Here is a 19368-nt window from a genome sequence, read left to right as displayed (position 1 = left end):
GTTAAGTGCGACCCCTGCATGTACATGTAAATATGATACTCTGATATTGCCAATTTGGAGGAGAGTCGGTCAAGAGTGGCTTACACTTGACAGTGGTTCTTGTATTAATTACATGTAAAGAACACGCCTGGAGACCAGGTTAAATGACAAGTTCACCTTCATAAACATAAGGATTGAGAGAATGCAGCAATATTAGTACAACACATCAGTGAAAGTTTGAGGAAAATTGGACAATCGATGCAAAAGTTATGAATTTTTAAAATTTTTGTGTTGGAACCGCTGGATGAGGAGACTACTAAGGCTCATGATGTCATATGAGTACAACAGTATAAAGAAAATGTAAAGAAAATTCAACATATTTTCACTTTTTTCGCATGATAAAAGAGCACTTGACTTGCCTCTTTCTAAAGGCAATGGGAATAATATTACCCCTAACATATGTCAGTAACGAGTCTAGGGAATGTGTACCTTTTTCAAAAAATGAAATTTTGTGAAATTCTCTTTATATTTTCTTTGTATTGTTGTATGCATGTGACATCATACACTGCAGTAGTCTTCTCATCCAGCGGTGACTGCGCAAAAACTTCAAAAATTCATAGCTTTTGAAAGGATTGTCTGATTTTCCTCAAACTTTCAATGAATGTGTTTTTCTAATATTGCTACATTCTCTCAATCCTTGTGTTAATGAAGGTGAACTTGTTCTTTAAGGAGCAGGACAGACACCCACAGCCCCCCCCCCACACACACACACAATCCCACACTCACACACACATGTACACACACACATTACACTTATGCACATGGTACTTTACATTCTGAGCTTCTCAAGACAGCGGGCCCTGGTTTGGGGATATTAACTTCGAAAACACGCACACACCTGGCCTGTTCTACTGTAATGCATGATGACTCAGGAATACTCTGGAAGTATTGTTTGCATGAGATTGTGCATATCTATTCATGAATACATGTAGTTATAAAGCAGGACAAAGTTCCATGGTGGTAGGGCGCAATATTTAATAATTTGTTTTTCCACGGGGTCAAACCCCAATCTCAATGAACCAACGAAACTGCTGATATGTTCGCTGTTTTCGAGCGCAATAATGGTCGTTAGTACCAGTATTCATTCACTTTGCCTACTTCCAGATGCTGTAATCAGATAAGTGCAGCCTCTGTATGGGATCTTTATTGATTATATTCCAAACGAAGAAGTAAGGCCCCCACTCTGCTTAGCTTGACTATACACAAAGTAGACATGTTCGGTTTGGGCGCTATGTTTTATGTTAATGTTTATTTCAGCCATAACTATAGGAGGCTTCAGTATGCCAAACAATGTACAAAATTGCACTGACGTGGCAACAGAGTTTCCCATCCCAGTTTCTACCACTGAGACATTTGTGTAATCATGCCTAGTATTTATAATCTATCAGTCTGTAGACGAGTCAATTATTCAGCCCAAAAGTAACTTGTACAACAGACGCACTAGTGTAGGAAATGTTGGAATATGCAAATGAACTCCCTGCTGTTATTATTACTACAACCAGTATGTGACTTATAGGCCCGAATTCACGAAGGTGGTACAAATGAAACCATGGTTTAAACCATGGACAAAAACCATGGAATGCCAAGTGTCGTATGCGATATTTCGCTACGAAATCAGTCATTTCGTCGATGAAATGATTATTTTGTAAAGAAATGACAACATTTTGTAACTAAATGAACATTTCGTCCACGAAATAATTTCGTTAACGAAACGGTCATTTTGTCGACGAAATGACCGATTTCGTAACGAAATATTCTGTGCGCCACTTGGCGCTCCATGGTTTTTGTCCATGGTTTAAACCATGGTTTCATTTGTACCACCTTCGTGAATTCGGGCCATAGTGTTTATCGTTATAAGAAATAGTACTAATTGGTGTAGAGTGCATTAGTAGTGGTGGTGGTGGTGGTGGTAGTAGTAGTAGTTAGTAATTATAAGTACATACTTCTACTACAACTACTACTACTACTTGTACTATCCATATTTCTACTACTGTATGTAGAATCTTTGGTGCCTATGAAATCAGCATCAATTTATCTGGCAACAGCAATTCTGAACTTCATACATTGTATCATTTATTTACTACACATACAATTCTCATACATGACCACACTTCCCAATCATTTATTATTTTGTGCATTGTTTGTCTGTATGGTAAATTCACTACTGGCCTTCTCGTAGACAACAATTTTGTTCATTTATTTTGTTGTTGTTGTTGTTGTTTTTTTTTTATGTGCAGGTAACCAGCAGGTTTTAACCTTTGACCTGGGCAATGAAGAAACCCAGACGATATGCAGGGCCACCAAGCTGGCGTACCTGGTCAACATCAGGGGCAATGGCATCTTGCTGCACTTCACAACAGACTTTGGTGAGTTTGTGTATGCTGCAATGGCCAAGAGGTGTATGATTACTGGGAAAAAAATCCTTAAATACTAGAAGTGAAATTTGTACTTTAACGCAACAGTCTGAATTATGTGCTGTTTTCACTGAGATGTACATTGTAAAGCTTAAAACTCACATACATGTGTATTGAAACATCAGTGGAAGCGTGGGTTAATTCCACTAGGTTGTGTGGCCTACACTGTAGTCCTAATTCACAGACGAACTCATGCATCACAATTCATTTGCATATGATGGGCCCTTGTGTCATTAATAAGCTATAAACATGTATGATGCAATTTGCTGGCTCAGGCTCAGTGTGTACTTGTGGCTTGACTTTGCATGCATCGGGCTCCGAATTTTGTATCTAGAGGAGTTCAGTTACTGTAAAAGGAATGTCACTGACACTACCATACAGGAAACCCGAAAGTCCATTGCTGACTGCTCATGGCTGAAGGTAGCGCTCATTACCGTCGCAGTATAAAAGTCCTTTGTGTGGCAAGCCCATTTGTTGCTTGCACTTGTGATCAACAAGCCCTCTTTTGAATGGGATGCCATTTGTGAGGCGCTGGCAGTGTATGGGGTCCATCTAATGTCTAGCGCCAATACTAAATGTCAGGGAGATATATGCATAGGTGGAAGAAACCTCTGGTGAGCTCTTGGGTTTCGGTGGGGGGGGGGGGGGTTGGAGTGCTCTTCGGGCAGCGAAAGTTAACATGTTTCTTGCGTCATGAAAGTGGCACGTTATTCACAGAGACTCTGTCAGATGTGAAATGTCAAGTAATGAGGACACGTGTATGTTGCAGCAGAGAGAATCTAGAAGACATTTTATACAGGCTTGTTCCCTTCCAGCAAGCCATTACTGCCCGAGCAGTGAAGTGTCTAGGGCAGTTATAGTAAACTAAGTACACTCGTCTGGGATATCAGTGTCAGCTGAGAGGAAACTTGGGAACAAAATCTGTTCGTCTTTAGAATTGGTGATTCTTATAAGGTGTTGCTGTTGTTATTTTTAAAATGAAGAACATTTCATGACAGATTCTTGATGAATTTGTGTTAGTTTCAGCAGCATTCTGAATGCACACAGACAAGTTCACTGTTCAAAGTTGTGATAGAGAATGACTTAATGGCATATCATTTATCTCAGGTTAATAATGTGCCATAGGATACAGTGTAGCAGTGTCCACTGTCAGCTTAGACATAGATTGGTCTTTACTTGAAGGTTGCATCCTGTTTTAAGTTGCCCTGGTGATTAAAGCATGTACATTGTACTATCCTCCCAACCGTTGGCTTCTAGAAATTCTAATAGAGATTCCACTTAACTTCAGACATACTTGTAGGATGTATTGAATGCAGTGTTCTTTCTTATGACATCATAGTTCATAGAATGGATTGGAAAATATGTATCACAATCACCTAAAATAGCATGATACACTGTACCCACTGTGCATTTATAGAGAATGAGGCAGACTTTGTGTTCTCAAGCAACCATAGAGTCAATGTCATCCACATTACATGTACAATAGTGTACAGTACATTTTCAGGTGGATTTTATGCAATACATGTAGCTGCATATACCGTGATGTATGTACTAAAAAAAAAAACAAACAAACAAACAAACAAACAAACAAAAAACAAACAAAAAAAAACACCAACTGAAGAAAATTCATCTTTATTGCATGACAATGTAAAACATGGCTATTCAGATATTTGAGGATTATAGACTGGAGCATCACCTACATGTACAAAGTATTTTGTATTCAGACATAAAAACAGGATATTCCAAAATCTTGCGTACAAACTACATTGTTTATTACATTGATGGCAACAAAGACTAGTGATAACAGCATCAAGCTAGGGAATAATGGTAGGACCCTCTTGGTAGAACAGTATCTTAGCGAACTTCTTCTTACAAACTTTTTCTTCCTCTTATCATCATCATCATCATCATCATCATCATCATCATCATCATCATCATCATCATCATTACCATCATCATCATCTCACTTCTTTGCATTATCCATAGTTACTGTTCAAGAAGTGCTTTGCAAATATTTCAGAGCTTTGTCAGTTTTAGTGGTTACTATTGTATACAATGTAGTTTTTGTGTTGTGTACTTTGTCATTGCATATTTTATACAAATTAAAAGTCTGCAGTGCCTGTGTACAACCATTGTAATACAGTGAGCCTGTTTCGAGAATGAAGCACATAAATTATAATCAGTGCATTTGTTTTTATCCCTCTGTCAGGTGGTGGAGTCGGCAGCATTTTGTTGCCAACTCCTCCATTCATCCATCATATGTGTGAATTATTCATTTGTCATCGCAATAGCTAGAGAATGTATCGAGGGACTGTTCTGTAATCCGGGATGTGGAGTATCCACATGTGCAGTGTATACAAAATGCTGTAAACACCATATGTTTCACAGCAGTGCAATTTCCACAAATTTGCAAGGAGACTGATATTCACAAAATTAACCACCATCAAAATATTGCTCCTTATTGCACAAACATCATCTTTGAGGTGATAAATCAATAATTTGCTTCCACAAAAGGTATCTAATGTGCAATCTGTATACATACACACGTAGCACTTATTTTTCAGTCGGTCACTGCAGCTCTCAATCGTAGATTAAACTACATAGCCAAATTTTTGTGCAAGTCCAAATTTGCAAAGTAAATTGCAACTTGTGAAGCGGAACTGGGTACGCATGTAGAGATAATGCATGGTGCTACATTGTAGTAACATAGTCACATGCCATTAGCCATACCATTACATATCAGGTAGAAAGAAGCTGTGAAAAGGTAAGGTACTTGTTTGATCTAGGGTATTACTACACAGAAGGTCAGGAGCAGATCTTGATAATCATTAACTTACTTTTGAACTGCAATGATATGTGGAAAAATCATATTCCTATTCCTAGTATGACAGCCACGATTTTACAGGAATTATTGTGAATTTGATGGGTCTGTAGTGAGGAATCAGTGGCTATTAAGATCAAAATGCTATCACTGTGTTTACAGATAATTGTAGAATTAGCTTTGAAAGTGGACAAAACAATTTTCATATTTTGTTCCGCTGTTCAAGAAAGAATCATGACTACAAGTTGTTTTTTTTTTTAATTGACCCTTTTCTAGTCATGTACAAGTTATTATGCAATTAACCAGTGTGTGACAACTACTGCATAGAATTTGATCTAGCACAAAAGCAGCTTCTTCCAAGCATCCATGTACCGGTACTCACAGTTGCTGCAAACTACACAGTTACACGTACATGGTATGATTACATTGTATATAACACAAAATATCATCAGTGGATATTTGTTAACACGTAAAGATGTAGGATAAAATTTAACTTAAAAGTGACCCTTTTCTGTCCATGTACAAATTGTTCTACAGATGTGTCACAGCTGTCAACTTTTCATAGCCATTGATTCAGTACAAAAGCATCTTCTTTCAAGCATTATAGTCACAGCCACAGCAAACAGTACCCTGGTTTACGCAAATGTTGTCAGTGGATATACATTGTGTACATGTTGACATTGTGATATTGACTGTTTCTACATGTCTCCAGTGTCCTTTGATAGTCACATGTCTGGTATCTGCTCATTTGTCAACATATCCTGGTTCTTGTGTTGTACTTCACTTTCTTGTTTGTCCATAGTCAGTCAATTAAATACGTGTATTAATAGTCTACATGGACTTAAAACTGGAGGGGGAATTTCTGTGATATGTACATTAAAGTTTAATAAAGAGCAACGGTTTCTCTTTCGTAATCTTGTAACACACAAATTACACTACCACTGCCTGTACTTGTATATTGTACTGTACAACAGACTTCTGAAGAAATCTGTATTAGTTCCTTGGAAATGACCTATTTATGAAAACCTTTGCTTTCATAATAAATTTCCTTTCCAATATATGTGTTTTTATTTTAAAAAACTGAAATTCTATTCCATGTTTATGTTGACCTCAGCTGTATTGAGCCATAGTAACCAAAATGGTAGAAGTTTGTGTAAATTGAGATACAATGGTATGATAGTATTGTAAAAAGAGAAATTCGTGCACATCCTTGTTTTGAAATTTTCACGCCCTCGCACAAAATAGTAAGCACTGTCAGTCATGCAGACTATGTTGTATATTAGGTAATGCTGCAATCACTTTATAAAGTCCTTCATCCGTTTGAATCTGCTAATAAAGCATTATAGAGATCTTATTTCTGGAATAATAACAGCATCTACAGCTGTATGATCCACTTTGTAAATCAAAACTGCATCATTTCCAGGTTTACTGATTGCAAAAAGATTGGAAAAGGATGTGCACAAGACTGCATAATAGCATACATGATACTATAGACAATTGTGTTTATTCCCAACCTGGCCACAAGTTTATGCCACTTTCTGTATTCCATCTTAAAGGTCCAGTTTACCTTTGGGAGCAGTGATTTCAAAAATGTTCAAGATATCACATTTGATGCATTTGTGTAGGTCTGTTGTATCATAAAACATCCTACCATATGAAATATTTGCAATAAAACCTAAAATATAAGGAGATATCAGGGTTTTTCTCAATAAACCGTAACTGTATACGGTTTAGTCTAGAAACATTTTTATTATGACTATTGTTCACATTTTGTGTATTTCACAACACTTCTACGGATTCAAATCGATTATACGGATTCAAATTTTTACATTGGTTGTTTGTATCCCTAACTCACATTTTAGAACTATTTTAAAGCACTAATGCTGGGTTTTTGTTTCATCTGCAAATTGTAAATTATGCCTTTGATACATACATGTAGTAGAACCATTCATCACGTTCCTATAAAAAGAAGGCTAAAGCAGCCGCTTTTGAGTCTAATACAGTACTGAGCCAACAGAGCATCACATGAGGAAAACACTCAGAAAGTACAAGCTTCCCTCCACCAAGTAGCACTATTCCCCAATGATAAAGAATCCTTCCAAAAATTAAAAAAAAAAAATCTTAGATCCAGGCAATGATCCAGATCACTACTGAAATTTACTGTAATCATCTGTTCCTTGTGTCATTATCAAGTTTTCCTGAAATTTATCCAAAATCCATTCATAACTTTAAATTTTATTATTTTGCAAAGAACAAATAGAGAAACAAACGGACCAATTCTGGCAAGAGCATTTAACCTCTTTGGGGAAGGTAAATCAGAAAGTGTCCGTCTCTATACTGATCTGTTTCTTCATACTCTGTATGGGATATCAATGTTTTCAATTCAACACAGGCTGGTGGCCACTGCAGACAACTCATGTCATGACTGCTGTATTTATGGGAAGCCATTTGGCATTTACAAGCTGTTGATCCCCAGGGGCAATATACACTGTACATGTATCTTAGCTACATGTACAGTGTACAACTCGGTAGATATCCATGCATGGATGACATACAAAATATCATGCCACTTCTCCAAAGAAGACTTTCAACACTTTTAGATTTGCATCTGTGATGAATACACACTGTTCTAATGTATTCATTTGTGATGATGTAGTGGTACATGTACAGTACACCTTTGTACATAATGTTTTTGTAGATTTTATTATTATCAGTATTGGTGTTTGTTTGTTTTTTTTTTTAAGAATTCCACTCAAGAATTGTTCTAGTTTGTCAAACATTTGCAGGGTTCGAAATTGGCGATGGTCCGCTGGCCATTGGCCACCCAAAATCACGTCGGACTACAGCTAAAAATCATAAAATTCTGAAGTTACTAGTCCGTCTGGCTAGCCAAAATATTGCTTCAGTGTCAAAATTGATTCTAAGTAGTCCGCCTGGCAAGTTAAAAAAAAAAGTTAAGCGCGACCCCTGATTTGTCAAATATCGCAATGGTAACACCATTACTTGAAATGGTGCCAGCATCTTATAGGCTGAAATCGCCAATAAGACCCATCTTTACAACGCATATTTTGTGTATAATACAGAGGTCATTTAAGGCTGCGTGAAAGCTGTTTGAGATTATAACTGACCAAACAAATTTATTCCCACCATTAACAAGCTGTAAGTACATTTGTAGGGTTGAAATATGTACATGTACGTATAGTGCAATATCAAAGTACATATAATTTATCTTTTACCTTGAAAAGCTTTGAAATCTTTTGTTTGAGTGTATGGCGTGACTGGTATTTGTCAAGGAAATTCTCAACATAAAGAAATCACTTGGTATGAAACCACTACATACACTTGTACTTCAAGAGAGAAACAGAACGATAACTACTTGCATAAAACTAGATCTGTTTCTTTCGGAAGTCACTGACTGCTTATGTTTCAGTGCTCTCGGTCAAAGTGGATAATACAGTATTCATTGCATAATCGGGACAGGTTGGGGGTAGCAAACACGGCCTCTTTAAGCGGGGTGCCCGATTTCGCGATGAGCACTCACCATACACTAACAGCATACGACATGTACAATGTACATGTAGTGCACACACACACACACACACACACACACACATGCATACTGACGTACTGTACATGTACATGAATACACAACTACGCTACCCCTCGGCGCGACCCTCTAGCTCTCCTTGCATTCTCGCAATGATGTACTGTAGAGTAATCGCAACAGGGTTCTTCTTCTGTCAACTCTCTGAGTAGGAATTGCAAGCGAGCACATGGTTTTGCTTATGTAGGGGAGAGGAATGTTCGCAAAAGCATGTGTTTCGCAATGGCATGGATACTTATACACGGCGCTTTTGTGGCTATGCATGTACGTGTACTGGATGGACGGAGGTCAAAATATGTACACCAGTCCGAAGCTTGCTTTGTAAGTTCGATGTAAACGACAACTGATAGGGAATCTTTGAAATATTGTTGTGGTATTTTGGTAGATTTTTTTTGGTAAAATATCAACAAAATCAAAGATCGCGTGAAGAAAAATTGTCCCGTTTATCAGAGGTCCCCGTCTGATTATCCAGTGAAAATAACATGCATTGGAAATGTTTTTGGGAAGCGTACATGTACAGTTGAACCTCTCTTATCCAGCCTCCCTTTATCCGGATCTCTCTATTATATGGACGCAATCTCGCCGTGATTTTTTTTAATAATTACGGGAGGAAAGGGGGATTCCCAACTCAATCTAACAATGGCGACCTACAGTCGACTTTGCCGAATACGGTTTATTTTCAAGATCTACTTGATACATTTCTTAATAATTATTTAGGTAAATCATTCCAAGAATTTATAAAAGAAAATGATTTCATTCTTGCAAACACAAACCTCTATTTTGGGGTCTCTTACTGAGTGTAACAAAGAAAAGGTTGCAGTATACACATTACTACATGTGGTACTACAATGGGCTACATCAGTACATGTGTATGTATGTACATGTATAAAGCATTGAGTCTCCCGTATCCGGCCAAATCCCTTATCCGGATGAGCCCCGGTCCCGACTTGTCCGGATACGAGAGGTTCAACTGTATGTCATTTAAGCGAGGTTCCCGATTATCAGATGCCCGATGATGCAATGAATACTGTATCTCATTAGAGGAAAATTTTCATAGTAAGTAGACAATAACTTTCATGGAGTGCACACACTGATATGCTTATGTGGGACTACATGAGTACTGTGCTAGGTGAACATGTTTGTTGAGTTATTTTCCCCAATAGTTCATGGCCCAAAAGTGATATACCCCCAATCGGGAAAATCAAAGCAATTGACTCGCTGAAGGTCAAATATTCTTTACGGACAAGCTGTCCACTTTACCCTTCTCTCGAAATAAATGTAACCTTCAATCTCATTGGCTGCATTCTCAATAAATGACAGTGATGCTTTGCTGCACTTGTGTATGCCTAAACAATTTAGGAGTGCCCCAGGGTTTCTATTCACACTATGCATCAGGCACACATGTGCACATGTGTTAACTGTCTTGTTCATGCAGTGAACTTTCAGGACAACCTCATTTAAGACTATTGGTATCTGCATACAAAATACATGATGTACATTGTGTATGTGGTGGAGACTAGCAATGGACTGAATCCTTGAGTTATTGGTACAGCTGTATGGTAATGAGGATACTGTGTCTACCATACATTTTTGGGGGCACAAACGCTACTCCAAGAAGACATGAAGTGGTAATGGTTGTTTTGGAGTCAAAAGGGCCATTTGCTTTTGATCAGGCCCTTTTATTGCATTTTACTGGACCGGCTTACTTTTATTGGATAAGCAGTTTCAATCATTTTTTTCTTTTTTTATTTATATTTAGCTTGACATAAAAAAATAAGCTACATGCACATTGAAATCTCACTGAATATACAGTAATGACAGAAATCCAATTTTCAACAAGGGCTGTTATACATGTACATGTACTTTCATACAATAGACATTTGTACATAGAATATTGTGCCATCATTGTTGCTTATAGGGATCCATACAGTGTATTTGCCCTTCATGAAGCATTTGTGTGGCATACATTACGGATATGTTATGTAAATGTTTCATTTTTCAAACAGATATTTTCAAAAGTGGCATACTTAAAGGGGAAGGCTAGTAACTGATCAGTGGGAATCAATGGAAATGCTGGGAGATGATTGTTCCAATCCTTATGGGATTCATTCAAGAGTTCTATTGTTGTGTGAAAATGATTTGCTTCAGAACGGACTCATATTCAAGTAATGTGCAGATTAATGCACCATCACTGACCAGGGACGCTAACCTGGAAGCATTAAACTGCACATTACTTGAATATGAGACCATTCTGAAGCAAATCATTTTCACACAACAATAGATATACAATGAACTCTTGAATGAATCCCATAAGGATTGGAACAATCATCTTCCAGCATTTCCACTGATTCCCACTGATCAGTTACTAGCCTTCCCCTTTAACACGTGAACATGTGTAGTAGCCATTTTGTGAGATTCGAGATAGTAATTAGCAGGGAAATAGTTCATCATTTTTTTTTATTGGATGAAATTTGCCAATCACAAGTTATAGAGGCCTAAAGATATCCTATATCCAGATGCTTTAATCAACTTACAAACTTAAGAGGATCGCCTTGATTGAATGTGCATTCAATACCCCTCTTTCAGTGGACCTTGTCAACTACATGTACTGATACATTGTACGTTTCATCATCAGCAATGAATTTTCACAGACATGACATTTCTATCTTCATGCTGCTCTGCATGTAGGATGTATAAACCCTGTCAGATATGACCAGACATATTAAAGGTACGTTCACAATAGAATTGCAGTACCGTGGTATTAAGTATGATAATTTATTGCCACCATTCTCATTGGTGAAATACCATGGTGATATAGCTATGTACTGCAGTATTGTATTTCAGTTGGTGCCACTCTCATTAATGAATTACCGTGATATTTCTGGCCGAAAAGTATACCTCTTCAAGGTAATCAATGCACATAAGCGATGTATACAGTGTATCTCCTACAATGTTGTATATTTGGAGAGGACAAGAAGTGTGTCGGGTCATGTTAGAACACCAGTGTGCGGTATTTTATGACATGATTCACACTCAAGCTCACATGCATATTTTGTGCAAAGTTTTAAGTATCACACTGAATATCACGATGTGGTATTTAGCGATGTACATTGCATTTCTGGAGGTGCACTGGCATTATGAAATACCACTGTGTACAGTTCAACTTCGATTATCCGGCCATGTCGGGACCGGCGCTCATCCGGATAAGCGAATTGGCCGGATATGGGAGACACAGTGTTAATGTACAGTAGCTGCCGTCCAAGCTGCCGTCCCAGTGCACTGGCAGCTAGGCAGGTACACAGTGTAGCGTACCCCGCAACGGCAGTGTAATCTATGCTAGCCTGCACAAAATTGTAGTCCCTTCTTCACAAAACTAAAGTATATCTTTTCAATGTGACAATCATAAATGTTTTACCTCATTACTGTAGATATTGAGAAACCTATCATGCACATCTTATGAAATTAGTGAAATAGATGCATGAAAGTCACTGTTTTTTCTCAATTTTTGGATGAAAAAAAAAAAGTCCCTCACTGCGTGAAGGCGTCTGGATAATAGAGATTTGCGGATAAAAGGAGGCCGGATAATCGAGGTCGAACTGTATCACCTTTGGTCTAGAGCCTCAAAGAGAGTAAGTGTACTGTAAAAGTGGAAGTTTTCACACATTTTGTGCAAACAGAAACTGGTGCGAAAATAAAAGCATGTGAATATTTTTGCTTTCCGGGTGTTCCAGTGGTTGATGTCTTGATTTCGCAGAATTAAAAACATGCAAAAGTAAAGTAAAACCTGAGTTGCTGGCTCACACTGCCCTGACAGTCCCATTGATCCCCAAAGAAAAGCAGGTAAAACCTGACTAGCTGACTGAGGGTGCATTTATCAACTTACATGTATTTCTGGTGCAGAATTAAGATTTCCCAACAACTTTCAGGGAGTTTTGGGCTGTTTGAGACTTGATAAAAAGCAAAGCTGCTTCTATCATGGGGTTAGAAATGCATTTCTGAAATGCCGGAAAAAAAGCGCAATCGCAAATTTATGCATTTCAGCCAGAAATATGTTTCTGTTGTGTTGAATTATGCAAAGTCCTTTTGAAATTCAAATAGCTTGGACATGCCCATGTAAACCATTGCCAACCCCCTGCTCCTTGGGTCAAACTGTTCAATGGAGCTGCGAAGTGGCAAGGCCTCCCAATTGACTCACAACTGAGTTGACAAACGAAACAACTGGAGAAACTTGATCCGAGAAAGGTCTTTGCAAACATGTATGTTTTGATTGTGGTTATTGAAATGCATTTCAAACATGGAAATGTTAATAAATGCAGCCTGACACTCTTTCAACATAAGTGTCACTCCATTTTGATTTTCTAGTAGGAAACATGAAATTCAAAGAGTGGTAGAACTTTCATTTAGATTCAATATAAGATAGAAAAACTTAGAAACTTGAGAAGTTGTCTTGTTCTCACAGGACAATATAATTGGTCATAAGTATTCTGTGCAGATTGGATGGGACGGTAACTGAATTACTCCATAACTCTCCTGGGAAAGGTAGAAATACCAAACAATATAAATGATAAACATGTCATTTTTCAGTGATTCGATAGCCTCATGTACATGTACAATTCCTTATCTCTTAAAAGCAGTTACTGTGGAAAGACAACACCTTGTTTATCTACTAAATGATTTTATATGAAGTGTATGATTTTCATCTACAGTATTCATTGTAACAAAAAATTCAGTGAAAATTTATTTGCGTGTTTGTCATTTGGACAGCATCATAGTGTTATAGATGAAACCATAGAACTTTGTATTAAAACCCATAATTTTCTAACTGCATTGTATATTTCCGACTGTGGTTTGTTTATCTTGTATTATATATTTTTCTTTCTTTGTTTATTATTCTAATCTTTTTATCAACGTCAAATGGAGAACTTTTCTCTTTCATGGAACCATAATAACCAGGGCGGGATAGTAGAGTATCAGTTTGTTGACTGTGGATGACAACTGGCTTGAAGGTTTCCATGTGACTGTGTCATCATCAGACGGAGTGTCGTATTGACCCCTTGACCTTTCGATGCATTCTTTCATGTGCTGCCATTGTGTGTGTGTGTGTGTGTCATAGAAATATGTGTGGCTATAGAAATGTGTGCATTTGTAGGCGGTTCAGATAACATGGCTTAGTGATTTAGCCTTTCATTGAAGGACAATCTACAATGTAGTTGCATTTGTAGTTGAAATTAAACTAGAACAACAGATATTTTGTGTCACTCTCAGTCTCAAGTGTATTTTAAGTACTTCATTGTGTTCACAAGGGAATTGAAAAGAATGCAAAGTACTGTCAATATGTAAATTTTTGTGCATTTCGTGTGACCAGAAGCTAGGTAGCGTAAAAAATAAAAGCTTGTGAATATTTGTGCTTAATTAATGTCATACAACGTATGTATGAATTTTACTACTGTGTCATGTCATGATTCTGTAGCAGAATGTGAAAAATTACTATCCAAAGTACAGTTGAACCTCTCTTATCCGGCCTCCCTTTATCCGGATCTCTCTATTATACGGACGCAATCTCGCCGTGATTTTTTTTTTTTTTTTTTGGATAATTACGGGAGGAAAGGGGGATTCCCAACTCCTTGAGAACTCCTACACAAACACACATGAATTACATATTACTTCCAACATTAACATACACCTCTATTTTGGGGTCTGTAACTGAGTGTAACAATGAAAAGGTTGCAGTATACACATTACTACATGTGGTACTACAATGGGCTACATCAGTACATGTGTATGTATGTATAAAGCATTGAGTCTCCCGTATCCGGCCAAATCCCTTATGCGGATGAGCCCCGATCCCGACTTGTCCGGATACGAGAGGTTCAACTGTAAAAACATTCATTTTTACAGTACGTGTACACTGTACATCACATGTTTGTGTCACTGCGTTTCTTCTTGATTCAATGCTACATTGTACAACAGCAGTGTAAGCCAGTTCGTTATTAGCTCATGCATACAGTGTATTTTCTAAATGATCCCCCCCCCCCCCACATGGCCAGAAAAGGTTCTTCACCAGTTTTCAAAGCAACGTAATGCATAAGTTAGCCCAACGTAACAATTTATGGAATTCACATTCAAACAAAGAGTGCACTTGCGTAGATCAGGTGACCAGAATAGAGCTCTTGTCAATACTTGGGAAAGTCCCATTTCATGCATTGTTTTGTTTTGAATGCATTACAAACTTCTTGCCAAATGCTGAACTTTAAAGAGCACATGGCTGTCGAGTATATACACATTGGATGTGCTTGCTAGCACCATTTATAAGGAATACTTGAATAATCATTACATACATGTAACCGATGCTTCTCTTGGTGAATTTAAAAACCAACAGTCCCTGTTATCACAAACTACCTTTTTCTCCTCATGTGCAAAGTGTATACATGTACTACCAGTGCATACGAACTGGCTGATTGCACATTGAGGAGGATTATGAATTGGAGCTTTTGCCCATACTGCCCTGATGGGCATTGATGGTGGTACACTCATAAAAAGATAGACTTTTAAAAGTTTCACAGTGATTTTTTTTTTTTTTTTTTTGATTGTGAAGCAGGATCAACGGGTGTCTTTGAAATTGGTTATTTTGTAAGGAAAGGTTTGTTGTAGAGAGATTTAAAAGGGACATAACTTTTCAAGTATAGACTTGTCAAGGAGAGGCACCGAGCAGGGCCTTAAAACAAATACCACATGATTGACAGTAATTGAAGATGGATCAAAGTGGTATGAATGGGTCCTTGAAAGAGCGATTTACTCTGCTCCCATCCGTCAGTGTTCTTAAATGATTTGGGATTGACGTGGGTAGCTCATTTTGAAGCTCACAACTTAATAAAGGCTTTTGCCGTTGGAATGAATTATGCATGTCTGTATAATCCTACCAAGATCACAGGCAGAGTAGGAGGAATGAAAAACTTTCCATAATTATACGTGTTAATATTGCTATCCCACCCTATGAAATAGAAAAGAAAAACAAGTTTAACAAATATTAAAAAGAATTATTTGTAGTCATGTAATTATGGAAAACTTAAATACATCATTTGATTTTATATACCGGTACGTGAGAGATTTGACAAAATACATTTGTAGCAAGACAAGTTGGATTGAGGGCTGAAAAACTGAAACCATTTGGATGACAGCAAATCATCAATTGTATGTTTTCTCCAGTGAGAACTGTGACACAGCCATCTTGGCCTCACAAAACACTAGACAGTGACATTGAAATACAAATGCACACTGAGAGATATACTGTAATTTGTTAAAATTGTAGCCACTAATATCATCAGCTCTGTTCATGTTTGTTTTCTTTTCTTTTTCATCCAATTTTTTGGTGATTAACATTGATTCTACATATTTTGATATGTCTTGTGTAAAAGGATTATGATATTCCATGCATATCATGTGTAAAGTTTTGCTGGAAATGTCTTTGAAGGAATGATGTTGTAAACAGCAAGGGGGCATTGTACAGCAATTATTTGCTGGGATATTTTGTCATTTTGAAAGAAAATGTGGTTTGTTTTCTCGCCATCTGCAGAGGTAACGAGATTTGAAAAGATCGTGGAAGGAGCAAGGTTCAATCAGAAACAGGCGGGCAAGAAGTCAGTATTCTCTGAGCGAACAGACGATGCATCAGCTGTGCAGTATTTTCAGGTAGGGTATTTCACCTTTCACTGCTTTAAAAGGGTCTGTACAGTACCGGTTGAGGTGAGGATTCAGCTTGTAACGTTTTGTGAGATATTTAGAAACCCCTCTATGAAATGTTAAAGAGCATACAATTCTATGGGGAATTTTTATTTGATGAAAATCGGTTTTGAAATGTCTGAGATACCTTAAAACAAGGTAAAAAAAGAGATCCTAATAAAAGTTGTGGCCTGTTAATTTTATTAGTATCGCTTTTTTTGATATCTCAGCCATTTCAAGGCCAATTTTCTTCAAGTAAATGTTGAATCCTTCTTGAAATTACATGCTCTTTCATATTTCAGAAGAGATTTCTCATTATCTCACACACACAAAAAAAACAATTATAAACATGAATCCTCACCTAAACCAGTACTGTACAGTCCCTTTAAGTGTGGTTAGCCACCCTTCTCTGTTCACAATGTGTATTTGTGAGTTTGTGTAAGTGTGTACGAACAATGTACATGTACATACATTGGGATGAGTTATCAGTATGTAAGGCAAAGAGTGGAGAGAGGTTTTTATTTAAGTCATTCAAGTAAATTAATTAATTCCATTTATAAAATGGGTTCAAGAATGTAGCCAATAGGAAGCGCTGAAATGAGACACACCTCCTTCCTTTACTTCAATACAATTGCACTGCCTGTAATCCTATGGTAGATTGCCGATCGTCTGTGCGCGCGGCGGCTCCTTTGATGAATTGCATGCATACGCGCTGTCAATCCTGTAAACAACTTCTAGTTTGGGCTGCCGGCCGGCCGGCCTGTCTTCCCTTGTGCATAACATGTGTGGCGTACGTACGTATACTCTACTATACGTACTTTGTACAGTACAGTAGACCAAGCGTTATGGGACCGGACGCGTACATGGAGTCACTTTGAAGAGCAAATCCAATGATTTAGCAGGTTAATTCTCACGCCGTTTTCAGAGTATGTTGTCTAGTAGGCCTATATGAGGAGTCTATATCAAGTCTTTAAGGTAAAGGGTGCATATTCTATGTAAAATAAGTAAGTTTTCATGCGGGAACTTAAGTGTCCGGAAACCCAACCCCCCATTATACTTATACTGTATGTGCGAGACTTCCGCGAGTGCGACGTGCGTAAATGTTTGGGACGAACATCGTCGGACGTCTTGACCCACAAAGGTACGTGAAAAACGCTGAAAAATGATGTAAGTTTTCGAATTTTCGACCCATTTTATAAAACAAATGATGCACAGGATTATTTCGTGGCGTTAGTGGAGGCGTAGCTCACTCTCGGGTATTTACAATGTAGTGCAACATGCACTCGGCTTCGCCTCGTGCATGTTTCACAATTGTAAATACCCTCGAGTGCACCACGCCTACACTAACACACTCTATCCTGTGCATCATTGGTATATTCATATATTTATATTTGATGACACAAAAACAAAACTAAACTAAAAACTAATTAAGAGTGCGTTATGATTTTTTTTTTCAAAGAATAGTGTGATTTGATCACAGTCTTATCTCTTGACATATATGGTTTATATCATTGTTAGTTCATTTCAGTATATATATGAGTAAATTACCATTTGATGATTTGAATGAAATCAACAATCAAGAATGGCAGGTGAAAATGTGTATACTTGGGTCCAGCTGTATCACTCTGATCTTGAATTTGATTTTTACTGACAGTTTGAAGATTAAGTGGGGGCTTCTGTACTAAATTTACAAATAAAATGAAGCCACTAGAATCTTAAAACTTTGACAGTGTTGATTTTGATGTATATATATATATTTTTTCTTTTTTGTATTGTGAACGTGATGAAGGTGATGTTTTTGTTTTAGCATGTGAAATGAATTTGAATTTGAATTAGTGTGTCTCTGCACTTTACAAGAATTTTCAATTCTTGTATGTGATTGGTAACCTAAAGTATTTCATGTTCATTGATTGATACACTGACTAGCATATTCCTGAGAAACACTCGCGGTAACTTAAAGAGCTCGTCTGCAACTATTCCTTCATGCTGTATTCATGATCTCACATCCCTGAAGAATGCAGCAAGTCATGATCTCAATCTTTGGAGGACTTAACTGAGGAAGAGACAGACAGACAGACACACACACACACACACACACACTCAGACACACAAATGTTCAAGAAGAATCACAGCGAGAGCGAGAGAGAACAATAGTATTTAGAATTCTTACATGATTTGGTTCTCATTGTTCCTACTCTAATTTTGTTTTTCTTCAAAATTCAGTTCTACGGCTACCTGTCTCAGCAGCAGAACATGATGCAGGATTACATACGCACGTCAACCTACCAGAAGGCCATGTTAACAAATCATGAAGACTTCAAGGACAAGGTACTGTATTTTCGTGATATGAAATTTTCGCGAAATTGGAGCCGGCGGGCTTTTTTGTGGCATGAAATTTTCGCGAGTTGCCTGTAACATTCAATGCACATAGTGCAGACAAGAACTTTCTTGTGCATTTTAATTTCGCGAATCTTGGCTCTCCCGAAATTTGTGAAATTAAGATGCACTCGAGCATTCCTTATTGTACAGTCCCAATGTCTGCAATGGTGCTGTTCTTGTGGAAAATTTGCTGAATTCGGGTTGCAATCAGGGTTGCATCGTCATGATTTGTCATTCTCACTTTAAAAATATAAATAAATGAAATATTGAAACTTGTATGTCACGATTATTTTCAAGGAGCTGATTTGCAGGTGTACATGATTACTGGTATGCTTTATTACTACGTCACAATGCCAATTGGGCCAACTGGGCCAGCAAATTTCATTGTCGGG

At 37.6% G+C, this 19368-nt stretch overlaps 1 protein-coding gene across 1 annotated transcript in view; it reads left to right on the top strand.

Annotated features, from left to right (window-relative positions):
• Nucleotides 1–19368, top strand: part of LOC140236710 (histone-arginine methyltransferase CARMER-like) — a 49748-nt gene that overhangs the window by 14981 nt on the left and 15399 nt on the right. Inside the window, exons 2-4 of the mRNA XM_072316632.1 lie at nucleotides 2277–2405; nucleotides 16452–16567; nucleotides 18821–18925. Of these exons, the coding sequence (XP_072172733.1) occupies nucleotides 2277–2405; nucleotides 16452–16567; nucleotides 18821–18925 (350 nt within the window). The remainder of the gene's footprint in view (nucleotides 1–2276; nucleotides 2406–16451; nucleotides 16568–18820; nucleotides 18926–19368) is intronic.

This window comes from Diadema setosum, chromosome 13 (assembly GCF_964275005.1).
Source record: "Diadema setosum chromosome 13, eeDiaSeto1, whole genome shotgun sequence".
In the NCBI taxonomy this organism is placed as follows: domain Eukaryota; kingdom Metazoa; phylum Echinodermata; class Echinoidea; order Diadematoida; family Diadematidae; genus Diadema; species Diadema setosum.
This window is presented reverse-complemented; position numbering and strand designations above follow the sequence as displayed.